The sequence below is a fragment of the Mastomys coucha genome, unplaced genomic scaffold (genome assembly GCF_008632895.1).
Source record: "Mastomys coucha isolate ucsf_1 unplaced genomic scaffold, UCSF_Mcou_1 pScaffold15, whole genome shotgun sequence".
Classification (NCBI taxonomy): domain Eukaryota; kingdom Metazoa; phylum Chordata; class Mammalia; order Rodentia; family Muridae; genus Mastomys; species Mastomys coucha.
Window position 1 is genome coordinate 36,182,405 of NW_022196897.1, and position 23,333 is coordinate 36,205,737.

A 23,333-nucleotide genomic window follows, 5' to 3' on the forward strand; every position below is an offset into this window, starting at 1 on the left:
GTATGTAACTAATAAGATGTAACTAATAAGATGTATGTAAGTAGTAATAAGTAAGATGTAAGAAGAAGGTATAGAAGAATATAAAAGAATCTAGCTAGTAAGAAGTAAATATGAAGGTTCCTGATTAAACTGCATGGAGAAGGGCTCGGTGTTTGCCTCCTTATTTCCACTGGACGGGTAAGGCGGCCAACATTGGAGAATTATAGATTATCAATGAAAATAACCAAACAAGAACTCAAGAAGTAAACTGTGTATTATCTTCAAATACCAGCGAAATTAATGTAGTAAATATGACATCTCTCCTCAAATGCATGTATAAGTTTAAAAATTTCACATCAAGATATAGGCAGTACTTTTGACTTATCTACTATTGGTAGGAATATAGAAATAGTCTAGCTATTATTGAAAAGTTTGAAGGCACTTAAAATGTTAAAAATATGTATAATTTTCATAGATTAAGTAAAAGTAAACGTATTTAAAAATACAAACCAATAGCATATGTAATGACTGCAAGTTTTTGTTGACACTGAAATGTTTCTGGAGAACTTCAAGTACAGTTGAATCTTCGGAGAGACACTAGAAAACAAAACCAACAACAAAAATCAATGAAAATATTGCTTGGCCCCAAATTTCCAATCTAATAAGGGGAAACTATATAGTCAAACTAGTGAGATGGATGAACAGAATATAGCACAAATCACAACAGAGAATAAGAGTTCTAATACTTAAGAAAACAGTGGAGTTACAAGAATGTAGTGGTGAAATTATGAAGAGCTATAAGAACATGAGCTTAAACAAGATCATGTCACAGTGACAACAAAAGGAGTCATCATATACCTTTAGCGCAGCCATTTGCAAAAGGATTGGACAAGAAGAAAAAAGAAAGTCCAACTAGAGCCAACTACAAATGTGGAGAGAATTCAGACATTTACAGAACACTTGCCTGATGAAGCCTTCATTGAAAAGGAAATAAAGAAAAAAAAAAGACTGAAAAAAATGAACTTTGGGGGTGGGGGTGGGGGTGGTGTTGGGCAGAGTGCCTCTGCAGAGTAAGCTGTGGTCAAGAAGTCATAAAGTGGTAGACAAAAAAAGGAGCAATGAAAAAAGACACACTAAAGCCTGGAAGAATGTACAAGAGACCACAGCAATCTAGACAATAAGCTGCACACATTAAACATTTCCTAACAATAAAGCAGCTTAAGAGAGTGTTTATTTTGGCCCTCCTTTGTAAGAGTACAATCCAATATGGAGGGGAAGGCACCATCACAAGAGCTTGAGGCAGTATGTGCAGGTGTATACGCACTGTATCAGGAAGGAGGTAAAAATGAATGCTAATTCTTAGCTCATGTTTTCCTTTCCATTCAGTATGGAACTCTATAGCACATGGAATGGTGACACCCACATTCTAGATAGGTTTTCCCTCTGCAGTTAACTTTTCTGGAAATAGTCTCATAGATGCAGGCAGAGGCGTGTTTCCATGGCAATCTAAACTAGTCTAAATGTCTTCATGACAATCTAAACAGTGACATGAAGATTAACCATCACACAAGCGAAGAAGCTTCAAGAGGCAATACAAAGTACTCTGTAAAACTAAACAAGGTACATTAATAAAATGCCAATGGATACAGAAATAAGGCATCAATTCTAGACAATTAGGATTTAATAGAAGGTAAAGAATACAGACGAAAAGAGTGAATCCGACAAAGCAAGCAAAGATGCAATGGCATTTGGCATAATGTTCCCAAAATCCTCTGCTTGGTATAAAGGTTTCTTTTCCTTAAACAAGTCAGAACAAAACCAGTAATAAAATAATGACCAGCCTGGCAAGCTATGCCCATGGGAGCAGTAGTGCTGCAAATATTGTGAACTAGATTTAAGACTCTCTATAGGAGGAACATGCCTAGAACTGTAAATAAGGCCAAAAACCTATGCCTGGAGAGCTCTACTCTACTATTCCACTATATGGACGCTGTATCAAACAGCCCTTTAAATTCCTATCTGGTATAGTGCTAATAATACCTCTTTTAAAAAGATTATATAGCAGATGGTAAGTAGTTAATCGAGAAACTCAGAACTGATCAGAGTGTAAGTGACTGATTAATATTTGTCCAGAAATGGGACATACATATATCAAAACTCTTTCCCAAAGTTCTGAGACCATCTCAGAAGAGGGGTGGAGTCAAAGGGCAAGGAAGACCAGAGTAGAAATGCTATATTCATTAGCTCATGGCAGCTATGGCTATCTGTACGATATCATGCCAGTAAGTATTCTAGTACAATATGGGAAGGGGTTCATGAGCCCCCAAGCATTGGCTGAAGGGTTAGGACAGTTGTTCCTGGCAGGCTGGCCAGTCTCCAGCAGATGGCCCCACAACTGAGTATATGGGTAGCACAAATAGGACAGAGTGAGTTGTTTAAAAACAAAAAAACAAAAAACAAAAACACCAAACCAAACCAAACCAAAAAAAAAAACCATATAACTGAAGGACATTGTATGACATCTTACAAACATTATTAAAGATCATTAAAAATCTCAACAAACATAAAAACTGAACTAAACCTCCATAAACAATGACAAAAAGTCAAAAGCCTCAGAAAACTAAATGGTTTTTATCCCTACTGGAGCTATAACACCATGGCTTGCTTCTTTCACCTCAAAAATGTCTAAATTTAGGGAATAAGCTTTTGTCTCTTGAAATGAAATTTAATATTTTCGGCAGATATATTTCCTACTTAAATACTCATCTTTCTATTGCTTTTAAACGGCTCGTAGAAATATCTAAGCAAGCAAGTGAAAAAACCAACAAAAAGCTCACTATAATTTCAGCATTGACATAGATGCTAGCTCCCTAAACCACCTTCACCACAAACTCACCCAATAAGGGACAAGGCCTCTGGCCATTTTACTGACAGACTTCTAAGCATATTTTATAAACACATCAATCTATGCTAGGCAACACAGGAGGAATGTCTTAAGAGAAGAAAGGGCTGCACACCTAATACTGCTAGCTCTCTTTTGAACACTAAAGCTACAGACTGCCACAATAAAAGAGATCACCACCTACCATGACCATTTAAGTTTGGGGCTATATCTGGAAAAACAACAAGGAAACTGGAAGCAGGTAGTCAGGGAATCACAGGATACTATGGATGCAGTCAGGCATGAAGGAACCAAGAAAACTGTATCTGTGTCTTAAAAAGGGTATTTCCCAATGGACAAATGCTTTTCGTAAAAGGTAGTTCTTACCACCATATTAGAAAGTAAGGTACCAAGGAACTTTTACATAGTAATGAAGGACTTGGATCCTCAAAAAAAACTTGGCATCTGGGTGTTTCAAAAGGTTCACAGGAAATAAAGAACCTAAAGAGACACCTGGTTCACCATGATTTTCTAGGAGGAAGACAGTAATGCTACCTCATGATGATGTCATCCATAGTCACAAAACCTGAAAGGACTCAATGAGTTGTTACCTCATTCTTCTTTTTGAAGCATCATGTCCCAGTCTCTCTATAGACTGGACTACTTTGCTAAATAAATGTCTACTTAAGCGGCATGTGTCTTGGTTGAATTCTTTACTTTGAGAAGACCAATCAGACAGATATCTCTAACTGATAACCAAATTAGAACTGAGTCACCCTATCATCAAATAGCATATGCCTTTTTAATTCATCTAAAGACTCACTAGTACTTAAACAGAAATTTCAATCATTCATTATTTCTATTCATTACTGTGTCTACAGGAGAACTGAGTCAAGGAGATACCTCAGACAAAACATATAGGGAAATCCTGTTCTGCTCTGAGAAGGTAGGGTAATTTGGGAACAGTATTTTACATGTAATACCAATGCACATTTTTTATGTATTTGGATTACATATACTATATTACCTAACACAATATAAATGTATATACATAGCTTTTTCTGTAGGTTAGTAATTTTGCCAACTATACACAAATTAAAGTCATGTGGGAAAACAGGTTCTCAACTAATAACTATGTGAAATCAAATCTATCTGTCAGCATGTTTGTGGGTACATTTTCTTGATTAATGATTGAAGAGGAAGAGCTTAGCCAACTGTGGGTTGAACGATATTTGTGCAGGTAGTCCTGAGTTGTATAATAAAGTAAACTGAAAAAGATAGTAAGAAGCATTCATTCATGGCTTTCACTTCTCTTCCTGCCTTAAGGTTCCTGTCCTGGCTTCCCAACGATGGACTCTAACCTGTAAGCCATAGAAACTCAAGTTGGTTTTGATCATAGTGTTTTATTCTAGCAACAGATCTAGGTCATTATTACACCAAATTATTAAGGAAATAACAAATAAAAACCTATATATGTACAGTACAAGTGTATTATTTTATTCTGTTTAATTTTCATTTGTGGTTGTACTTCATAGTGTAAGGCCCATGGGTTTAAAAAAAAAATATATATATATATATAGTTACAGACACTTACAATATAACATAGTTAGATGGATGATGGTCTTGGCTGTAAAGTCACCATAAGAAAAGAGAGTAAATAGGCATGGAAATAATAAAACCAACAGGAAAGGAGATAATTAAATGCAAAGGAAGAACTGCATTCAAATCTCTCAAACACATGACAGAGTAAGACTATTAATGAGCTCAGGGACTATATAAAGAGAATGAAGGCCTGTTAGGCACTGAGATGTAAAGCAAGTGACCAGTGACCTAGATGTTAAATTCCAGACAATAGTAAGAAACAGAACAATGTGAAGTGACAACTACAAGGACCATGCCCCATAGGGATCTTGTATCAGACACAGTATTACAGGAATCTTTCTTAATTAACAATCTCCTGAGTCCTATGAAAGATTAGTCTTATGGTAGGGAAGACCCAAACTAATTACTTTTAAAATTAAGATATTATACATCTTAATATAAACATATGATAGTTGTGATGGAAAATATTGACTGTTGACTTGTTAATGAGAAATTATCTAGATTAGAATAGCCTTTGACACATTCCTGTAAAGTATTATCTAGATTAGTTTAATAAGGTGGGGAATTTGTGATGGTCTAAATAAGAACGCTTTTTAAAGGATCACGTATCTCATTGTTTAATCACTAAGAATCAGAACTGTTTGACAGGATTAGATGTGGCCTTGCTGGAAGAAGTATGTCATTGGGATTGGGTTTTGAGGCTTCACAAGCCCTGGACAGGCTCAGTGTCTCTGCCTCGGCCTGTGGATCAGCATGTAGCTCCCAGCTACTTCTCTAGCGCCATGCATGCCTGTGTCCATGCTCCCTGCTGCAATAACAGAATAAGCCTCTGAAACAGTAAAACAGCCTCCAATTACATACTTTCTTTCAAAGAGTTGCCTTTGGTCATGGTATTTCTTCACATCAATAGAACAGTGACTAATACAAGACATTCTCCACTGTGGGTAGCACTAATACCTGGGCAGTGATTCTGGGGGAAAAGGAGAAAGAGAGCTAAATAGGAACATTCATCACTCTGCTTCCTGATTGCAGACGCAGTTGACCAACTGCTGAAAGCTCTGGCCTCCAGGATTTTTCCACCTCTATATCCTCAAACTCAACTACATAATCTCAAAATAAACTTTTCCTAGCTTAAATAGATTTTCCTATGTATTTTTTACAGCAATAATCATTATAGGTGGGGAATTATGAATCAGAACAAAGTTAAAAATAAAAAGAAATTATATCTAAGCATTGAGCCTGTGTAAAACAAAATTTAGTTTGCAAGTAAGGTCTGGTTGCCTAGTATACATAAGAGAGGCACCACAGCCTGGACAGTCTCTTTAATAAACTAATGCTGATAGTCAATAATCACGTAATAAAAGCTGAAGTCATTTATGAGAACTGAAAATAAAAACATATAAATAAATATGAAATATCAATGTGGTTTTTTCTAAATTTATAAAATATTTAAAAATTTAAACTATGCAAATTTACTAAAAGTTTATCTAAAATGTAAACCAGGTATGGATTAAAACTTTAACTACTAACAAGAGTTTTAAAGCTTAACCTGAAGTTCTTTTGAAGAGCTATTTTAGGAGACAAGATATTCTATTGCTTTTAAATAAGAAAAGCTTAATAATTTGTGTTCCCTTAGTAACTTGTAAAGATATAATTGCTTTGTGATTATTGTCTTCAACTTACATGAGCATTCTCATTCCATCTCTCAGCAAAAACCTTATCTGGGAATTCTTCAGGTAGAGATAATTGTTCTTTAAATATTTTCAAATATTGTGGAAAATCAAATGAATTCACTAAATGTATCTGCCGGTGAGAATATCGTGACTTCACTCTCTTTTCTAAGAGTTCCAAAATATCCTTGAAAACAAAAATGAAATCCATATAAGATGCATGTTGAAAAAATGCTGTTAGAGAATGAGCTGACTATAGCTTATAACTAATAACATTTATAATCTACAAGCAAGCATTTTAATCTGAGGGGAACTAAGTCAGCAGTTCTCCATCTTTCTAATGCTGTGACCCTTCTAATGCTGTTGTGATGACCCCCAAACATTATTTCCGTTGCTACTTCCTAACTAATTTTGCTACTGTTATGAATTATCATACAAATACCTGATATGAAGGATGGTCTCATGTTACCCCTTTGATCCCTGTGGAAGTGCTGTTCAACCCCTAAATGGGTTGCACCACAAATTGATAACTACTGAACTAAATAATTCTTTTCTAGGCACCAGTATCTTCGCAATTGCTTTCTAGCCCCATTATCAAATGCTAACATTCTCAAACCCACTAAGGACATACACACACCTATTCTTCCTGAACAGAGACATTAAGCACACCAGTGTGGTATTCTGTACAGCCTACAAAAAAATTCACATAAAAATCTGAGGTAACAAAATGCAATGAGATTTACTACCATTAAAAACTCAGAGATCTTCATGATTTTGTTTAAGAGCCTCAAGAAACACAATGTATAACAGAGCAAAATTCTATTTGCTGAACTACAGATAAATATTAAGCTGCTGTGATCAGTGGAAGAACTGAATTCTCGTCCTTTCTGATCAGAACAAGTGCTGTTAATGGCTGAGCCATTTCTCCATCCAATTATTATTTATTTTTAAGGTGTAACTACATGAAAATCAACTTTGAGAAGTTCTCATCTTCTTAAAATTAACTGAAAAACATAATCATGAGATGAAATTATTATGGTCTTGCCTCAATATTTTATAGGGAAGACAGATATAGGTTAGATCATTTTATGATAATTATTAAAGTCACTCAATAAATACTGGAGTCAGCCTCATTTACTACTATCTCCAGCAAGTATTGATATTTTCTACAATAAAATTTTCTTTTTTAAAAAGAAAATGTATTTTTTTTACCTGAATGATCTTTATGATAGAAACAAGCAAAAGGGTTAATAGGCCATGATAAGCATGAAAAATTTAAGTAATCTTAGGTTATTTAGGAAGTAAAACAGCAAAGACTTATAGCGGTGTGGGTTCAAGAAAGGAAAGCAAATTCCTAAAATGTTTTTAATAGTATAAGATCTAAATTTTGTATACACACTCATTTATTTTCTACTAAAGTAAAGTTGTAAGTTATTTGTATAAATAAGTAGTGGAAAGGCAATGATTAATAAAGAAAACTCTAGACAAAGATTAAGAAACTGTACTTTGATGCTGGGAAGACGGCTAAGAGTGAAAAGGCCCCTGATGTCAGGCTGAGGACTTTTATTCAATCCCTGGAACCCATGCATTATAAGGAGAGAGATCCAACTCCTCCAAGGTGTCATCCGACAGTCACATGTCCGCCACGGCATGTACCTTCCAAATAAATAAGAAGGAATTGCAAAGAAAAAAATCTTGCATCTGAGAATGGAGAAAATAAGGAACATAGAAGCTGATCTGGTGGTAGTCAGTAATGACAAAAGCTAAACTTCAAGGATGAGAAAGCAAAAGCAAATACTAAAGGAAAATTTTTACAAAGGGTTTCTTGCTGACATAGCAACTATTTATACCTATGCTTTGGTTTTTCTATATATATTTCTATAAATATACATGAGCATGATTCAACATAAAAGAAATACAGAATTAGAGAACCATGCAAAAGCTACTCATGAATGTTTGTATATGGAGCGCTTGTGTGAGGCCAGAGGTTAAGACTGGGTGTTATGGTCAACTGTTCTCCAGTTTATGGTTTTTAAGACAGGGCTCCTCAGGGACAGTGATCTAGTTCAGAAGGTAAAGGCACTTACTACCAAGCCTGAGGCCCTGAGTTTGATCCCCAGACTCAGATGGTAGAAGGAGAAAAGTGAATCCTATAAGTTATTCTGTTGCCTACATACATGCCATAGTACATGCACGTGGACATACTTATTACATACACATATGAAAAAAGATAGAAACAGCAAGACTGTCACTGAACCTGAGGCTTGCTTATTTAGCTAGATAGGCTGGCTAAGAAGGCACCAAAATTCTTCTGTTACACCTCCCCAGTGCTCGGTTTACAGTGGCCCACATCTATGGGTGTTGAAATCTGAATTCAAATCTCCACGTTATTTCACCCAAAAGATTGTTTTCTTACGTATATGTGGCATGCTTTGCATATATATGTGTGTGTGTGTGTGTGTGTGTGTGTGTGTGTCTATGTGGAGGCCTGAGTTTGAAGTCAAGAGTATTCATCATGGCTTTCCATCTTTCTTGTTCTCTGAGGCACAGTTTCTCAATTTAACCCACAAGTTCAAGAATTAGGCTAGTTTAGTCAGATATCTTGAGCCAGAGATATTGTAGGCCTTAAAGTTCTGGAATTGCAAGTGGGGCTGTCACACCCATGCCCTTTAGGCAAATAAGTATACACTGGGGATTTGACTTTGCTTCTCACATTTGACTAGCAGGTCTTGTAGTCTCTAAGCCTTCTCCTTAGCCCCACTTCTCTATCCCTTTCTTTACAGAAAGAGGTGTTTCTTTTAGCTTGGTGATAGCCTCTGGTTTTGGAGGATAATAAATAGAGTATCAATGATAAATAAATGCAAAAAGAATGATCTCAAAGCACATAAAGGATACCAAATAGTATTAAAAAAATGTCCAAGACAGAAGCAACAGGGAAAGTAAAATTTTTCATAGAAAACTGGAAGGAAGATTGTTAAAAGGTGAATTAACTGAAAGAACATTTATAAAAAGGAAGAGAGCTGTAAGAAAGATAAACAAATGACAAGCCTGAAATAAATAAAACAATCAAAGGAGATGGGCAATGGGGAATATGAGGAATTGTGTAGACATAGCAGTTACAGTATGTTAGAGAAAAGGTGATTCTCAGTTCTACATGTATACAAGAGTGCACACAGTAGATACAGATGGTTCTGGTAGTATAATCTTGTAATCTGTCCTCAGAAGGATCACAAAATCAAGATCTTTCTGAGATTCACAGTAAGTTAAAGGACAGTCCGAGCAACTCATAAGTGAACTTCTCTATCAAAACAGTGATTATCAAAATAGTGAATACGATTCAGGAGTAATAGTGCCTGTCTACTACGTGTGATAGCTTAGGTTCAGTTCTCAGGATTGGAATAAAACAAAACAACAAAAACATTAAGCACAAAAAGACTCATGTAAGTGTCTACAATTTTCATTACTTAGAATTCAGGTAAAACTATTTTAAAATCTATGCCAAAGCAAGAATTCATTCTACTCTTGATAAAAACTACTTGATAAAAACTATTGAATTTATGGAGATACATTCTTAGTAAGTTATTTCAAATTGAAAATTAATCTTGTATAAAAAAATAAAATATATTACCAATATTACTGATATTACTTAAATGTTCCTTTACTTGCCAGAGTAGAAATCTTACTTACTAATATTTGTGGGTTTTATTCCATGATTTCACTGGTAAGACTAAAATCACAGCATATAGAATATGTAGCAATCTTTTCTTGTTTATCTCAACTGAAAAGCAGTATTAATGTATAAAGTATAGAAAAGAGATAAATTTCAAAATACTTTAAGTTAAATGACTTATGTCAGTATAACTAAGTTTGAACTTCTCAAACCAACACAGACTTACCAATCTACATGTAAGGCCAATAACTGCTACTGGTGTCTGTGCAGACTGAGAAATGTCAAAAAGATTATAAAGGAGTGTTTGATTTTTCTGATGAGCAAAAAGATCAAATTCATCCAGTATGAAGATCACTGGGCAACTGCTAGTCCGGTCACCTTTAAAAAAAAAGAAAAGAGTTTAGATTAACAAGAAATTACATTAAGCTTGTGTGGTAAATGTTTATTACACGCTGAGCCAACTCACTGATACTGATTTTATCCCTGGAAAAAAATAATATTCTGAATATCATTACAGTGGCCATTAGATCATTTAATAATTTAATTAAGTTACTTAGTTTAATTGCCTTACTTTTTTCTTTCTTTTCTTTTTTCTTATTTTTGGTAAGAAAATTTGGTAAAAATTTAAAATACTTAATAATCAAAGAAGATTGAAGGTAAAATTAAGAATCCTAAACATGTACCTTTTTGCAAAGCTTCCAGAAGAAATGAAAGGTTTTCAGCAAAGCTTCCCTGCATAATAAAAATATATGTGACCGAAGTTTAATAACATAAATTAGGATGAATATTAAAAATATTTACAAAAAGAACACACCCACGTATAACTTGTATTAGGAAATTAGCTATTGAATAGATTCTCAGTTGAATATCTGCATTAATTATCCATAACTTAAATACAAAATAAGAGAAAGTGGAACACTGAAAATGACAGTACTATGTCATGTGTGAGTTTCATTTTTTTCTGGATAATACTGGTAGAAATGTTAGTTAACAGTGTAGTTTCTGGAGGATTGCTAGATTAAAAATATAGCTGGGGAACAGAAATATATTCCACTTTGTTTCTTTAAACACAACACGTTCCTCCTAGTCTCAAAAAAATTTAATATGGATTAAAATCAGATCCAAAAAGGAAAGGGGAATTTGCTTAAAATATTAAACAGATTTTCTACACAAGAACGCCTATTTAGCAGTTTGTGTTTACCACATTATCTGTTTCTTTGGAATACATCTAAAGTATTTTTGGACAAAACAAACATTTTGGAAGAATGCCTGTCTACATGTGGGCATGTGCATGTTGGATGCATAGAGGCCAAAGATATTGGCTTAGAAAACAGCTGTGAACCACTTGATGCAGGTATTTGAAAGCAAACTCATCTTCTCTGGAAGAGCAGTAAATGTACCTTACCGCTGAACCTATCCACCCCCTCAATCATGTATTTTAAGGAAAAAGTCAACTTAATATTTGAGGAGCTATAAAAAGAGAAAAGAAACTAATAGGTTTCTTTCCCAGAAAGAACCTGATATAGCATAAATATTTTTAGGTTTTTTTTTTTTTTAAAGATTTATTTACTTATAATATATAAGTACAATGTAGCTGTCTTCAGACACTCCAGAAGAGGGAGTCAGATCTTGTTACAGATGGTTGTGAGCTACCATATGGTTGCTGGGATTTGAACTCAGGACCTTCAGAAGAGCAGTCGGTAAGCTTAACTGCTTGAGCCATCTCTCCAGCCCTTATTTTTAGTTTTTTTACACTTAATTATTTTGTGGGTTTGCGCACCACAATGTACATTTGGAGGCCAGAGGGCAACCTGCAAGAGTTAATTCTCTCCTTCTACCTTTGAGTGGGTTCTCATAGGCTGTCAAGCTAGGTAGCAAGTGTGTCTACCCACAGAGTCATATCATCAGTCCAGCATAATGATTTAAGTGTATCTACATACAATAATAATCACCTGCTGTAATGTCAGGACTAATACCAAGAATGAGTCTACACAATTAATTTATTGTAACTAGCACTGCCTCATAGAGATAATCTGTTTAGAAATCAGCAGTCAGTTGTTCAAAGATATTTTGTTTTCTGTTTTTTTTTTTCAATAGTCCATTATAGCTCATCATAAAGCACACACACACACTTATTCAAATATATATGAAAAAATATATGTATATACATAGACACACACATATATGTATGATGTACCTATAAAATATATTTACTCAAAGACTATGAACACAGTAAAGTTCTGACTTAGCAACTTTTATTCTTCAGTCCAGACTTCACAAATATATGAGCTCAGACAAACTAATTAGTCTCTATTAGAGACCTAATCTCCAAAAAAGAGATTATAAGCTAATAATCTTTTAACAGCTATCCCTTCTTATTGTGGAGGATTGAATGTTGGACCCCTTACTCATACACAAGAATACCGAAATGTGTAACTGATCAATCTCACTAAACAAAATAGCATAGTATTTACAAATTAATTACATAGCACAGTCCCTTATTTCTATATTACACTCAGTACCTTAGTAGAGTGCAATACTATCTGCCATATTTAGTTTTTGCCAATTTGTCAAAATCTATATAGACGCTGGAAGAGAAGCTTCTATCAGACTGGCCTATGAGCAAGTTTGTAAAGCACTTTCTTGACTGCTAATTTATATAGGGGGCCCAGCTCACAATGAGCAACACTAATACTGGGCAGATGGGCTTGAGCTATATAAGAAAGGTAGCTAAACAAGCCAATAAACAGAGCTTCTCCATGGTTCCAGCCTCTGTTCTTGTCTGAGTTCCTGTAATCTGGAAGCAGTTAACCAGATTAACCCCAGTATCACCAGGTTAGTTTTGATTAATATTTTTATTACAGAAACAGAAAGCAACCTAAAAAGATTATCTAGATATTATTTATTAGCTCTTCTAATGGAATATTTAAAAACATAACAACAAAATACAAAACCTGTGCAAGTTTAGCATAAATATATTTTTTTCTTGAGTATCTTCAGTTTGTTATTGGTTGTATACAGAGCTAGAGGACCTAAATATACAAAGGATTGACTGTCATGATGACCACAATAGCCATGATTAGAATGAGATTGTAATATAACTATATCTTCCATTAATTTATACAGATATAGTACCAATATATCCATTTAGGAACATTAGAATTAACTCCCCAGATCATTTGGAAATTACAAACTACGGAGTTTAATAGGAATTCTTGTTGAATATAGGTATTTATAAAACGGACATTCTGACTTTATTTCCCAACAGTTTGTAGAGCAGAAAAGGAGAAAACATGGCTGGCTCAATTTTTGCTGCTAACTTAAAGAATGCAATTCCTAGATACTAGAAGCACGCACAGCGGTGTGCAGATCACTGCAGCACAGAGCAAAGAGCGATAGGATAGGAATGACAGCACTGCAGAATGACAGTACTTTCATGGACAGAAAATGGACTTGGGAAATATGTACCTTATCTATATATGGAGTCTTGGATAATAGATTAGGACATGGATTACTCATGTTTTCCTTAGATAATGTATGTTAGGTAAACAGTTGAATGAGACATTTTGAACACTTTAGTCTGAAGCACTATCAGTGCAAGGTACACCATAAGTGATGGACATGAAATAACAGATATTCACACAGCACATTGTTAGCATGATTAGTATTTAATCAAGAGGAATTTTACTTCCCTTATTTAGAATAATCTTATGAAATACGCAAAATAAGTATACTTAGTGAAAGAATCTGATATTGAGAGAGATTCATTGACCTGACAGCCTAATATCACCACCAGGGAATCAAATGTTAGCAACAAAAGAGTCAACCCACTATGTGCCATCTTTAAATTCAAAATATTACCTAATATGCTTATGTTACTTCACAAATCTTGATTTAAAGACTTTTACTTAAACAAATAGTCATAAAAATACATTAAAAACAACCACCAAAATAAAAGCTTGATGACTAAATATATCCTCAAACATTAAGTCTTTTCTTAACAAAAATCCTACATCAATTTTATATATTATATTGCTTCCTAATATGACTCTCCCAACCTTCCAGAAATAAAAAGTCTGAAATGATACTTACAAAAACTTTATCTCCAACTACATTTTTGAGATTTAATTGTCTTGTGATCTCTTTCAAAGCAATTTTTTCATTTGTCTGCAGCAGTCCTGAAACAGTATAATTAGTGGTGTCTAAATAAAATGAAGCAAGTATTGATACAGATTATTTTCCAAGTAAATATATTTTCTAATGCTTTGAAAAATTTAATTAGAAAGAATATAATCAGTCTACTAGTTCATGTTACTTCTTCTAAAAATAAGATAATCAAAGAACCATTCCTTGGAGATGGTGCTATTTAAGGAAAAAAAAAACTATTTGAAAATATATATTATTATCTTATACACTTTCCTTTAATATCTAAAAGCCATTAAATAGGCATAAAGTTTTTAATAGATAACATTTTGACAGACTTAAAACATAAAGGAATTTATTATCACGATAGGCAAACCTAAGTAGTTTACTTTGTTTCTTAATGGAAAAATGATATACTCACCATTTAAATGAACTTGTAACACATTTTCACTCACTTCTCCTATTTCCATGAGTTCTTTCAAAGCATGATTTAATAACTAAATATAAAAATGTGTAAAATGTTGAATTTGGAAAAGATAAAATGAAGCTATTCTTTATTAAAATCATAAATGCTGAGAACAAATATAAACAAATAAATCACTTTATATCTAGAAGATTTAATCTTTGTATCTCAGTACATTTTACTATTCAGGTGTCACTGAAAGCAGCTAAAGCTATAGAAAAAAATGAAGCTAAATAGTTGGAAAAGGTTTGTCCTCCAATGTCAATTTCATGCAACATTGTTAAGTAGTCTGCATACTGTCATGAATAAAAATAGCAATTAGTTAAAAAGAAAAAGATAAAGTATTTACTCATGAATAAATAAATAGAAAAGCATAGTGAGGAAGGTTAGCTGGATATGGCTGCAATAAGCCTGCAATCCCAGCACTCAGGAGCCAGAGAATAAGAAATTCAAGAGTCAGGATGATCTGCAACCTGAACTATATGAAATTCTATTTCACAAACCAACAAAGAAACAATCAAAACCAAAACAAATAAACAGTCAAAACCAGAAAAAAAACCCCACAAAACAATAGGAAAGTTAGTAAAAGGTTACAAGCAATTATAAGATTACAATAATAATTACTATGAAAATGTACTTATATTCAGAAGGTATTATTGCAATATAAAATTTGTTAATGAGGAAGACTAAGAGCAATGTAAAACACTCCTATTCAAATCAAAACTGGTCCAGGAAAACAGATGTTAAGTGTACATATAAGTAAAGAGAGTAGACAGATTTCACAAAAAGATAGTAAACATAGAAACTAACTTTGGTATAGCTGTGCGAATTTTAAGGATACGAAATTCTACTTTAGATCACAGGTACTCTCGATCTAGATTCTCTTAAACAAACAAACAAAAAACCAAAAAAACAACTCTCTTGGTACAACTGACTACTTACTGTAGTAGCCCAGCTGAGAAGAAACAATAAAAGCAGCCATAAGAGTAAGATGGTACTTTCCTACCTTTGAATCAGGTCAACTCTACCTCAAGACAACATCTGTGACTCACACAAACTTTCTCCCTAAAAAACTACTTTCAACATATTTTAAAAATGTATTGCATTGTGTGCTGCCTCCCATCTTTTATACTTCACTGACATTTATATTTTATTTGAGAGCCATTTTGTTTCAATTCATGAATCACTCAGTAGAGAACATTTCAAATCCTTTAAAGAATAGACATTAATAAAACTTTTATCTCATAAGTGTATCAAGAGTCTGAGCACTGTTCCATTGAACTCATTTACACAAACTTCCTTCCTTTGATTTGTCCACTACTATTATGACAGACGGTACAAAGAAAGAGAAAATGTCCTAGTAAGCCACAGGCGTCTGAGACTGCTGTGTAGCTTGACCACGTATATAAGCTGAATATAGCAAAAAGAAAAAAGAAAAACTAAAGAAAATCTTATTCCAGGATTTTCCCTACAAAACAAAATTTAAGCAAAATCCATGCAATTCTAAGGGAAAGAAAAAATCCAAAAACATCTGTGAGGACGACTATAACCCCAGGCAGTAGATAAGTCAAGTAAAACAAAATGTATTTTACATAGTCCTTTTGTTAAAGTCCCTAAATCAAAAGCAAAAGAAAAATATTATAAACAACAACAATAACAAACAACAACAAAAGGTAAAGAAATAGTAATTATACCAAGTGAGCAGGAGAACCAAAGATAAGAGATGTAAAAGATTCTTGAAACAGTGATAAAGTTATCAATTGCCAAGTTATGTTGTTTAAATGGAAATGGTAGTACAAATAGAAAAAATTCTTCATCTTACATCATATAGAACCAACACGAACTATTTTAAAAAATAGAAACATAATTTTCATTTACAGTCTTAACTATTTTAAAGTGTATTAATAAAATAAAATCTATTGAACAAAATATTAATTTGGTATTATAGAATACTAGAAAAATATAATTTATACAATTCAGCACCTTAAAATTTAATAGTAATACATTCAAGTGTTGATGTATTTGTTTTGTGTATTGTACAAAAGGAACAGATGAGGGGGAGAAAAATTTTTTGAGATTAACTATCAGAAAAAGAGAAATATGGCATGAATACTGAAGATATACCTTGATATGAAAGATTTGTTTGAAGGTTAAAAATAAGCTATAAAAAATGGAAAAAAAATGATTGTGGGGAATCACTGTATGATATTGACCTGTGAAGTCCTGAGTTGGGATCCTCAGAACCCATGAGTGGAAGCATGTACTCTCAGTGGCAGATGGGAGGAGTGAAATCCCTGCACCAGTGTAGGCCAATATACCGAGACAGAACATAACAGAGGACCCCTATCTCAAACTAGGTAAAAGATGAGAACCAAGCATCAACACCAAAGTTATCCCCCTTCTTCTATAAACCAATACACCGTGGTATATGTACATGCATGCAGACACACAGACAAAAGTAAACAGTGTATGGGCAGTACATGAAAAGTACTGCTTGTTCCTTGAAAAACCTTGTCACTACAGGATTCAAAAAAGCATGATCAACTCCCATATCACAACTTAAATTTATAGGGTACTTGCACGGTTTTTGTCATTTAAAAGGAATAGAAAACAAAGAATGTTGCAATATAATAAAATGATAAACATTTTTAGTGTCATCTGATATAAAAAAATTCAAATGTCTATTAAAGCAATGATATATGAGAAACTTAAGTCTTTTACCGTGGTCTTCCCTGACCCTCGTGGTCCAACAATGAGTACAGAATTACTTTCTCCATAGATAGCAGTTCTTTTGAGTAGCTCAATCAAATGCCTAAAATGATATGCAAAAGCAGAAAAAGTTTAAAAAAAAAGGTGAAATAATTTATTGGGTCATACTTTTAAAAGGCTAAATTTGAAAGTGAATATTAATTCTACCCTTTTGGCTCTCTAGCCCAAAGAATCTCAGACATCTAGTATATAGAAAAATACAGAGAAAAGAACACTGTCCAGTAGAGATTCTCTAGAGACCAGAAGAGGAAATCCAGGAAAGTGGGAATTCATTTGGTTTCATAGTGGTAGAAGATAAGAGACAATTAAACTAACTTTTATGTCCTCTGGGCTTAGAGAGAACTATTTTCACTAGCACTCTGGTCATTATCTGAGTGTGATGTACAAGAATGTCAGAATTCTTTCAATAATACCAGATAATTAACACAAAAGAAGTATTAGGGACCATATGTCCTTATTAATAACATAATATTAAGTACTTATATGTGTTCATGTTTCACAGTATTCAGTTTCTATATATAAACTATAACTTCATCACAACTTAGGATAAAGTTTGTGTATGACTAGCCTTCTACAAAACTCAGAGAGCAAATGAAAATTAATTTATAATAGAGTAGTTGACAGTTAGACTTACTTGTATTGTAGCTGCACTCCAAACAGGTTGCCACGTGGACTGTGATGACAAAATCTTTCACGTAAAATTCTTTGTACCTGATAAACATAAGATGAACACATGTAATAAAAATATTACACATGTAATAAAAGTGAATGTGAAATTTTATTTGCAGCAGCCAGGAATTAAATACTAACTGCTCTGGCACCATTTTTCTGAGTTATAAAAATATTCTTCTTTGATCTAGTCTCAGATAAATAATGACAATGTCACGTCAATGAATGGGAGAACTACTTCAATACATCACCAACTCAAAAGCTGTTTCAATGCACAGGCAATGCAATCTAATGCAACGGTGCCAGTGCAACAATAACACAATCAATGGTCTCTCTAGAAACTAAGGCTCCTAAAATGTCTTGGCTTAGTCACAATTAATCTGGACCTGTCCTAAAGGTCAAGGTTCTACAGAAAACTAAGCTTGGAGATTCATGTAGTTTTAAGTATCTATTAGATTCTGAGCACAGAAATACTACAGGTTATCATTCATGGAAAGACACTGAAAAAAAGGCAGAAATATAAATTCAAATAACAAACTACGAAACAATACTAGTTCAACCTACAAGCCAGTATTTAATTATGTGTAAGAGAAGACATTTAACTAGTCTATAAATTAAAGGATTAGATTCAGGGATGTAGTTCCATGACAGACACACTGCTTAGTATATATGTTCAGGCCCTGGTTTCTGTCACCATAACTGCAAAAATAAATACACAAATTAAAAAAAGAAAAAACTAGCCCAGCGGTGGTGGCGCACGCCTTTAATCCCAGCACTTGGGAGGCAGAGGCAGGCGGATTTCTGAGCTCGAGGCCAGCCTGGTTCACAGAGTGAGTTCCTGGACAGCCAGGACTACACAGAGAAACCCTGTCTCGAAAAAACAAAAAACAAAACAAAACAAAAAAACAAAAAACAAACAAACAAAAAAAAAAAAAAAAAAAAAAAAAAAAAAAAAAAAAAAAAAAAAAGAAAAAACTTAAAACCATTATTCCTTTTCTGGATCTGGTGTTAATAGAGTAACATTAAGGGACAATCCTTAGGTAGCTGTCTAAGATTTGAATAAATGTACTGGCATAAAGAATGCAGGATTATTTGCTGCTTCTTAGACTAATAGCTGTCAGAGTCTAAAAGTACCAAAGATATAGTGAGTTTTTTTTTCCAAACATGTATGAAAGGATAAAGTTAATGATTCATGTTTATTATTTTAGATGAAGTACAAATAATGGGATTAGTGCCAAAGGGATCATTTAAGTCAACATTAAAAGATCAAGTCTTTTCCAGATCTAAACATCTAAACAATAGAGCATTAACACTTGTGCCAGGCCTAGTTTGAAGATTAAAGCAGTATTATCTATAATACAATATAGGAGTTATATAGTTAAGGTAATAGTTGATTCCCATTAATCACTAAAGCGGACTATTAGACATCTAAAGAATCAATGAATTCTATCTATTCCTCCACAAGGTTAATATAATATTACTTGAAAGAACTATTGGAAGAACTGTTCACTTCACATACAAAAAAAAAAAAAAAAAAAAAAAAAAAAAGAGCTCCTCATCTTTTAAGCAGTAATTTTTCTTAAAAAAGAAAATTGAGGTCAAGATTGAGCAGATAACTCAGTTCATAAATAGTTTGCTGTGCTGAAGCTAAGTTCAGATTCTCAATACCTACATAAAATGCCAGGCACAGCAAGTTCATGCCTATAACTCCAGACCTGGAAAGTGGAGATAAGAGAATATGGAGCTTGTTGTCCAATTAGGCTAGCCAACTGGCAAGATGTATGTCCAACAAGAAACCTCATAGTATCTAGGAGAATGACAGAGGAGGATACTTAGTAACCATTACTGGCCTTCAGACATATATCTAACATATATACCTAAGTTTAAGAAAAAAAAAGTGTGTTTAAGTCTTTCGAATTTAACATTGTTTTTTAAAAGTAAATGTGGCTGAGGTCAATGCATATTCAAGTTAGGACAGAATTAGCATGGTGATTCCCTATTAGATTATAGACTTCATATGGAAAACACACATATCTACACACTTAGCATTCTTAAGATAATAACAAACATTTAATTTAAAAAACTCAACAAACTAAGAATATAAAAATACTTGTTGAGATTGGCAAAGGGTTTCAGCAAAATATGGTGAAAGCTTGTTTTCCTCTTGCCATCAGAAGCTTGTAGCTGAGAATAGTACTTTTCTAGCATGCTAACATGCTCAAACCTCTGGGGTTATTCCTAGTATTGACCTTTCCCCTGCCATAGCTCCCCTTAAAGAAAAATAAGAAAGAGAGAACAAAGAAAAAAGAAAGAAAGAAGCAAGCACATTCAAACTGAAAAGAAAATTTCTATTTAAAGATGACAATGAACATAAAACATTCCAAAATAAACTAAAAAACAATAACTAATGAGCTAAATGAGACTGTTTTATAGTAGTATTAACTATATTTCTATAAACTATGACCTAAACAAAGATGAAATGAAGAAAATAGTTTCACATACAACAGCATCTAAAAGAATAAAAATACTTTAGAATATATTTAACAGAAGGGGTGAAAGCCTTGTATGTGAATATTTAAATTTAAAGCAGACTATTTTAGAAATACACAGTAAAAGTTAGGATTAAACTATCCAAATAAAAAGGGTGAAGTTACACTCCACCCCCTCAGAGATCAACAACTTAATGAAACAGAAGCCTTCAATAACTTCAACAGTAAAAACACAATGTATCATTTCACATTTAATTTTACAATTTAGATACCTTTGTTTCTACCCATTGATTTTTGCAACTTGCAATGACATCTCCCCTAGAAAAGTACTAAGGAAAAAAAATCAGATTAAAAAGATGATTATTTTTCTGATCACCTTTAGCAAGATTTTGGGATTAAAGAACAGGCTTTTACAGAAGACTTAGAAAAAATCAGACAGGGTTAATATAAACTTGACCAATGTTACCTAACTATGTATGCTTATACATGTATAGAAATTAAATAAAAACACTTATTTTACAACTTGAAAAAAAAATCAGGCTTTTAGATTAAGGAAAGTACATACTAACCTGAGAAAGACATGCTGCATGTATGTTATTCTTGATTTTACGACTGCTCATCTTAACTCAAATCCTAAAAATAAAAATATAAAAATTTTTTTGAAAATAGGGTGAAAAAACACTATCTGCTTTAAAAGATAATTTAAAAGCTACATTTACAGAGTTAAACACAAGTTCTTAAATATAAAAAATGTCTAAAAATTTCAAATGAAAAACCTACAACTGCTTTCATTTGTTCATGAACAAGCTTATTTGGCACTCTCATTGATATGGCTCTCCTGATTATCCCCCCACCCCCATTCTCCATAAATGTACAACTCAAATACTTTTCTTTCATATAAAATGTTTCTCCTACCCATCCATCCACTAGAGCCATTCTTTACAGGACATCTTCCAAGTTTTGTTCTATGCAAGCCTACCATACAACCTACACACTAAGGTTTAATTAATATCTTAGTTCAAGAAAACACAGTATATGGGTGAATGAAATGACAAAGACAATCCAGGAATTCAGCAAAGAGAAGATGGAACTGAAAAACTTAATAGCCAAGTAGAAGACCCAGGGAAAGTCTTTCTAGTAGCATAAAACAGGAAAAACAGAACATCAGAACTTAAGACTTGGACCATTTAGGCAAAGAAAATGAGGGGATTGGGGAGTGGTGACACCACACAAGAACAGTGGAATACCATGAAAAGATCTAATCTTAAATTACAAACACAGATGAAAGAGAAGAACTCAAATAAGTAGAATAAATCAGGTCTAAAAACAAACGAACAAGCAAGCAAAAAAAGATTATAGAAAATTTCCCCAAATTAAGAAAAGATATACACACACAAGAAATACACAGAACACCAAATAATACTAGAAAAGAGGTCCCTATGGTATATTATGGTTAAAACATTAAATGAACAGAACAAAGAGAGGGTACCGAAGCAGTAAGAAACAAACAAGTCAAAACAACCACAAGTTAACTATGATGGAAATATACCACAATAACAGCTGATTTATCAATGGAAACCATTAAAGACTTTGGATGCCATCTTATATACTGTACCCACCAAAGCTACCTAAAATAGTTGAAGTAGAAAGAAAAGTTTTCAGTGAGTGAAAAGTGAAGTACAATTAGACAACTGTAGGCTGCTGTCAAGATATAAGTTTGACTGGACACTCAGGGATAGTATATTAATCTTAGCATCTGTGCTAATATTAATGGTATCCTGTTCAGAAAGTCAGTTCCTGTGCCAAAGAATTCAATCAGAATCAGGGTTGTCTGGTCTCATGCTGGGGTCCTTGATCCATTTGGGGTTGAGTTCTGTGTGTGTTGATAAATATGGATCTATTTGCATTATTCTACATTCAACAATTAAGTTTGACCAGCAGATATGCTTTGTTTTCTCCAATGTATTATTCCAGTGTTTTAATAGATGTATGTACTTAGATGTGGGTCTCAAATCTGACTCCATTGGTCAATGTGTCTGCTTTCAAGCCAATACTACTTTGTACTACCTGAAATCTGGGACATGCCTCCGCATTTTTTTTTTTTAAATTCAGGATTATTTTGGCTATCCTGTTTGTAGGAGTGTGTATACACTTCCATATGAGGCAGAAAATTGTTAATTCAATTTTGGTGAAGAAATGTGCTGGAATTTGGATGAGGATTGTGTTGAATCTGTAGATGGCTTTGGTTAGAATGGCAATTTTCACTATGATAATCTTAACAATTTATGGGTGTGAAGATCCTGTGGTCTTCTGGTGTCTTTCTTCTCCAATTTCTTTCATCAGTGTCTTACTATACAACCCTTTCACATGCTTGTTTAAAATTCTTTAACTGTGCTGACAGTACTCCCAAGAGCCAAAGGCCATCTAATGAAAACCCCAATAGCAGACATGAGAAATCCTCTTTTGAATTATTGGCCAGGGCCATCTAGGAGATTCTCAAAACAAACATTCTATTGCTGTTTTTCTTGGTGACACCAGGAGACCAAATGAAGAAACAGGGCCCAGAGATCTGAGCTTGAACTGACCTGAATGCCCTCTCCCTAGGGACTAGCATTCATAGTACCAGAAGGTGCCATGCAAGCTTCCAAAGGAGGGACAACCAACAGTTCTACCCAGCTATGACACCTCTGAACTGTGTCAATGACAGCATGGCCCAATAACTCTACAAGTGCAGTAGTGACACACATACTGGTGGTAACCACCTAATGAGCTCTCTAATCAGACTTAAGACTCACTCAACAAAAGGGAAACCATGCCTGGTACTACTAACCTAGTAACTACTCAGAAATAGTGAAATCATAGTTATAAGAGAATATATAATTACTAATTTAATAAACCAGATAGAGAATATATAATTACTAATTTAATAAACCAGCTGTCTTACAGTTTCCATTACTGAAAAGAGACACCATGACTCCTACAAAGAACAACATTTACT

The 23,333-nt window shown here is 33.6% G+C and overlaps 1 protein-coding gene across 3 annotated transcripts in view; it reads right to left on the reverse strand.

Moving 5' to 3' along the window:
• Positions 1-23,333, reverse strand: part of Orc4 (origin recognition complex subunit 4) — a 39,285-nt gene that overhangs the window by 7,243 nt on the left and 8,709 nt on the right. Inside the window, exons 2-10 of one of the 3 annotated variants that reach the window (XM_031370179.1) lie at positions 20,905-20,968; positions 17,812-17,888; positions 17,130-17,220; positions 14,367-14,442; positions 13,895-13,980; positions 10,486-10,534; positions 10,029-10,180; positions 6,146-6,319; positions 490-576 (exon numbers count right to left, since the gene is read on the reverse strand). In XM_031370179.1, coding sequence (XP_031226039.1) covers positions 490-576; positions 6,146-6,319; positions 10,029-10,180; positions 10,486-10,534; positions 13,895-13,980; positions 14,367-14,442; positions 17,130-17,220; positions 17,812-17,888; positions 20,905-20,955 — 843 coding nt within the window. In that variant the 5' untranslated portion in view covers positions 20,956-20,968. Of the gene's footprint in view, positions 1-489; positions 577-6,145; positions 6,320-10,028; positions 10,181-10,485; positions 10,535-13,894; positions 13,981-14,366; positions 14,443-17,129; positions 17,221-17,811; positions 17,889-19,518; positions 20,232-20,904; positions 20,969-23,333 lie in introns of those variants that run through there. The other 2 variants (XM_031370180.1, XM_031370181.1) reach the window with 2 other exon arrangements.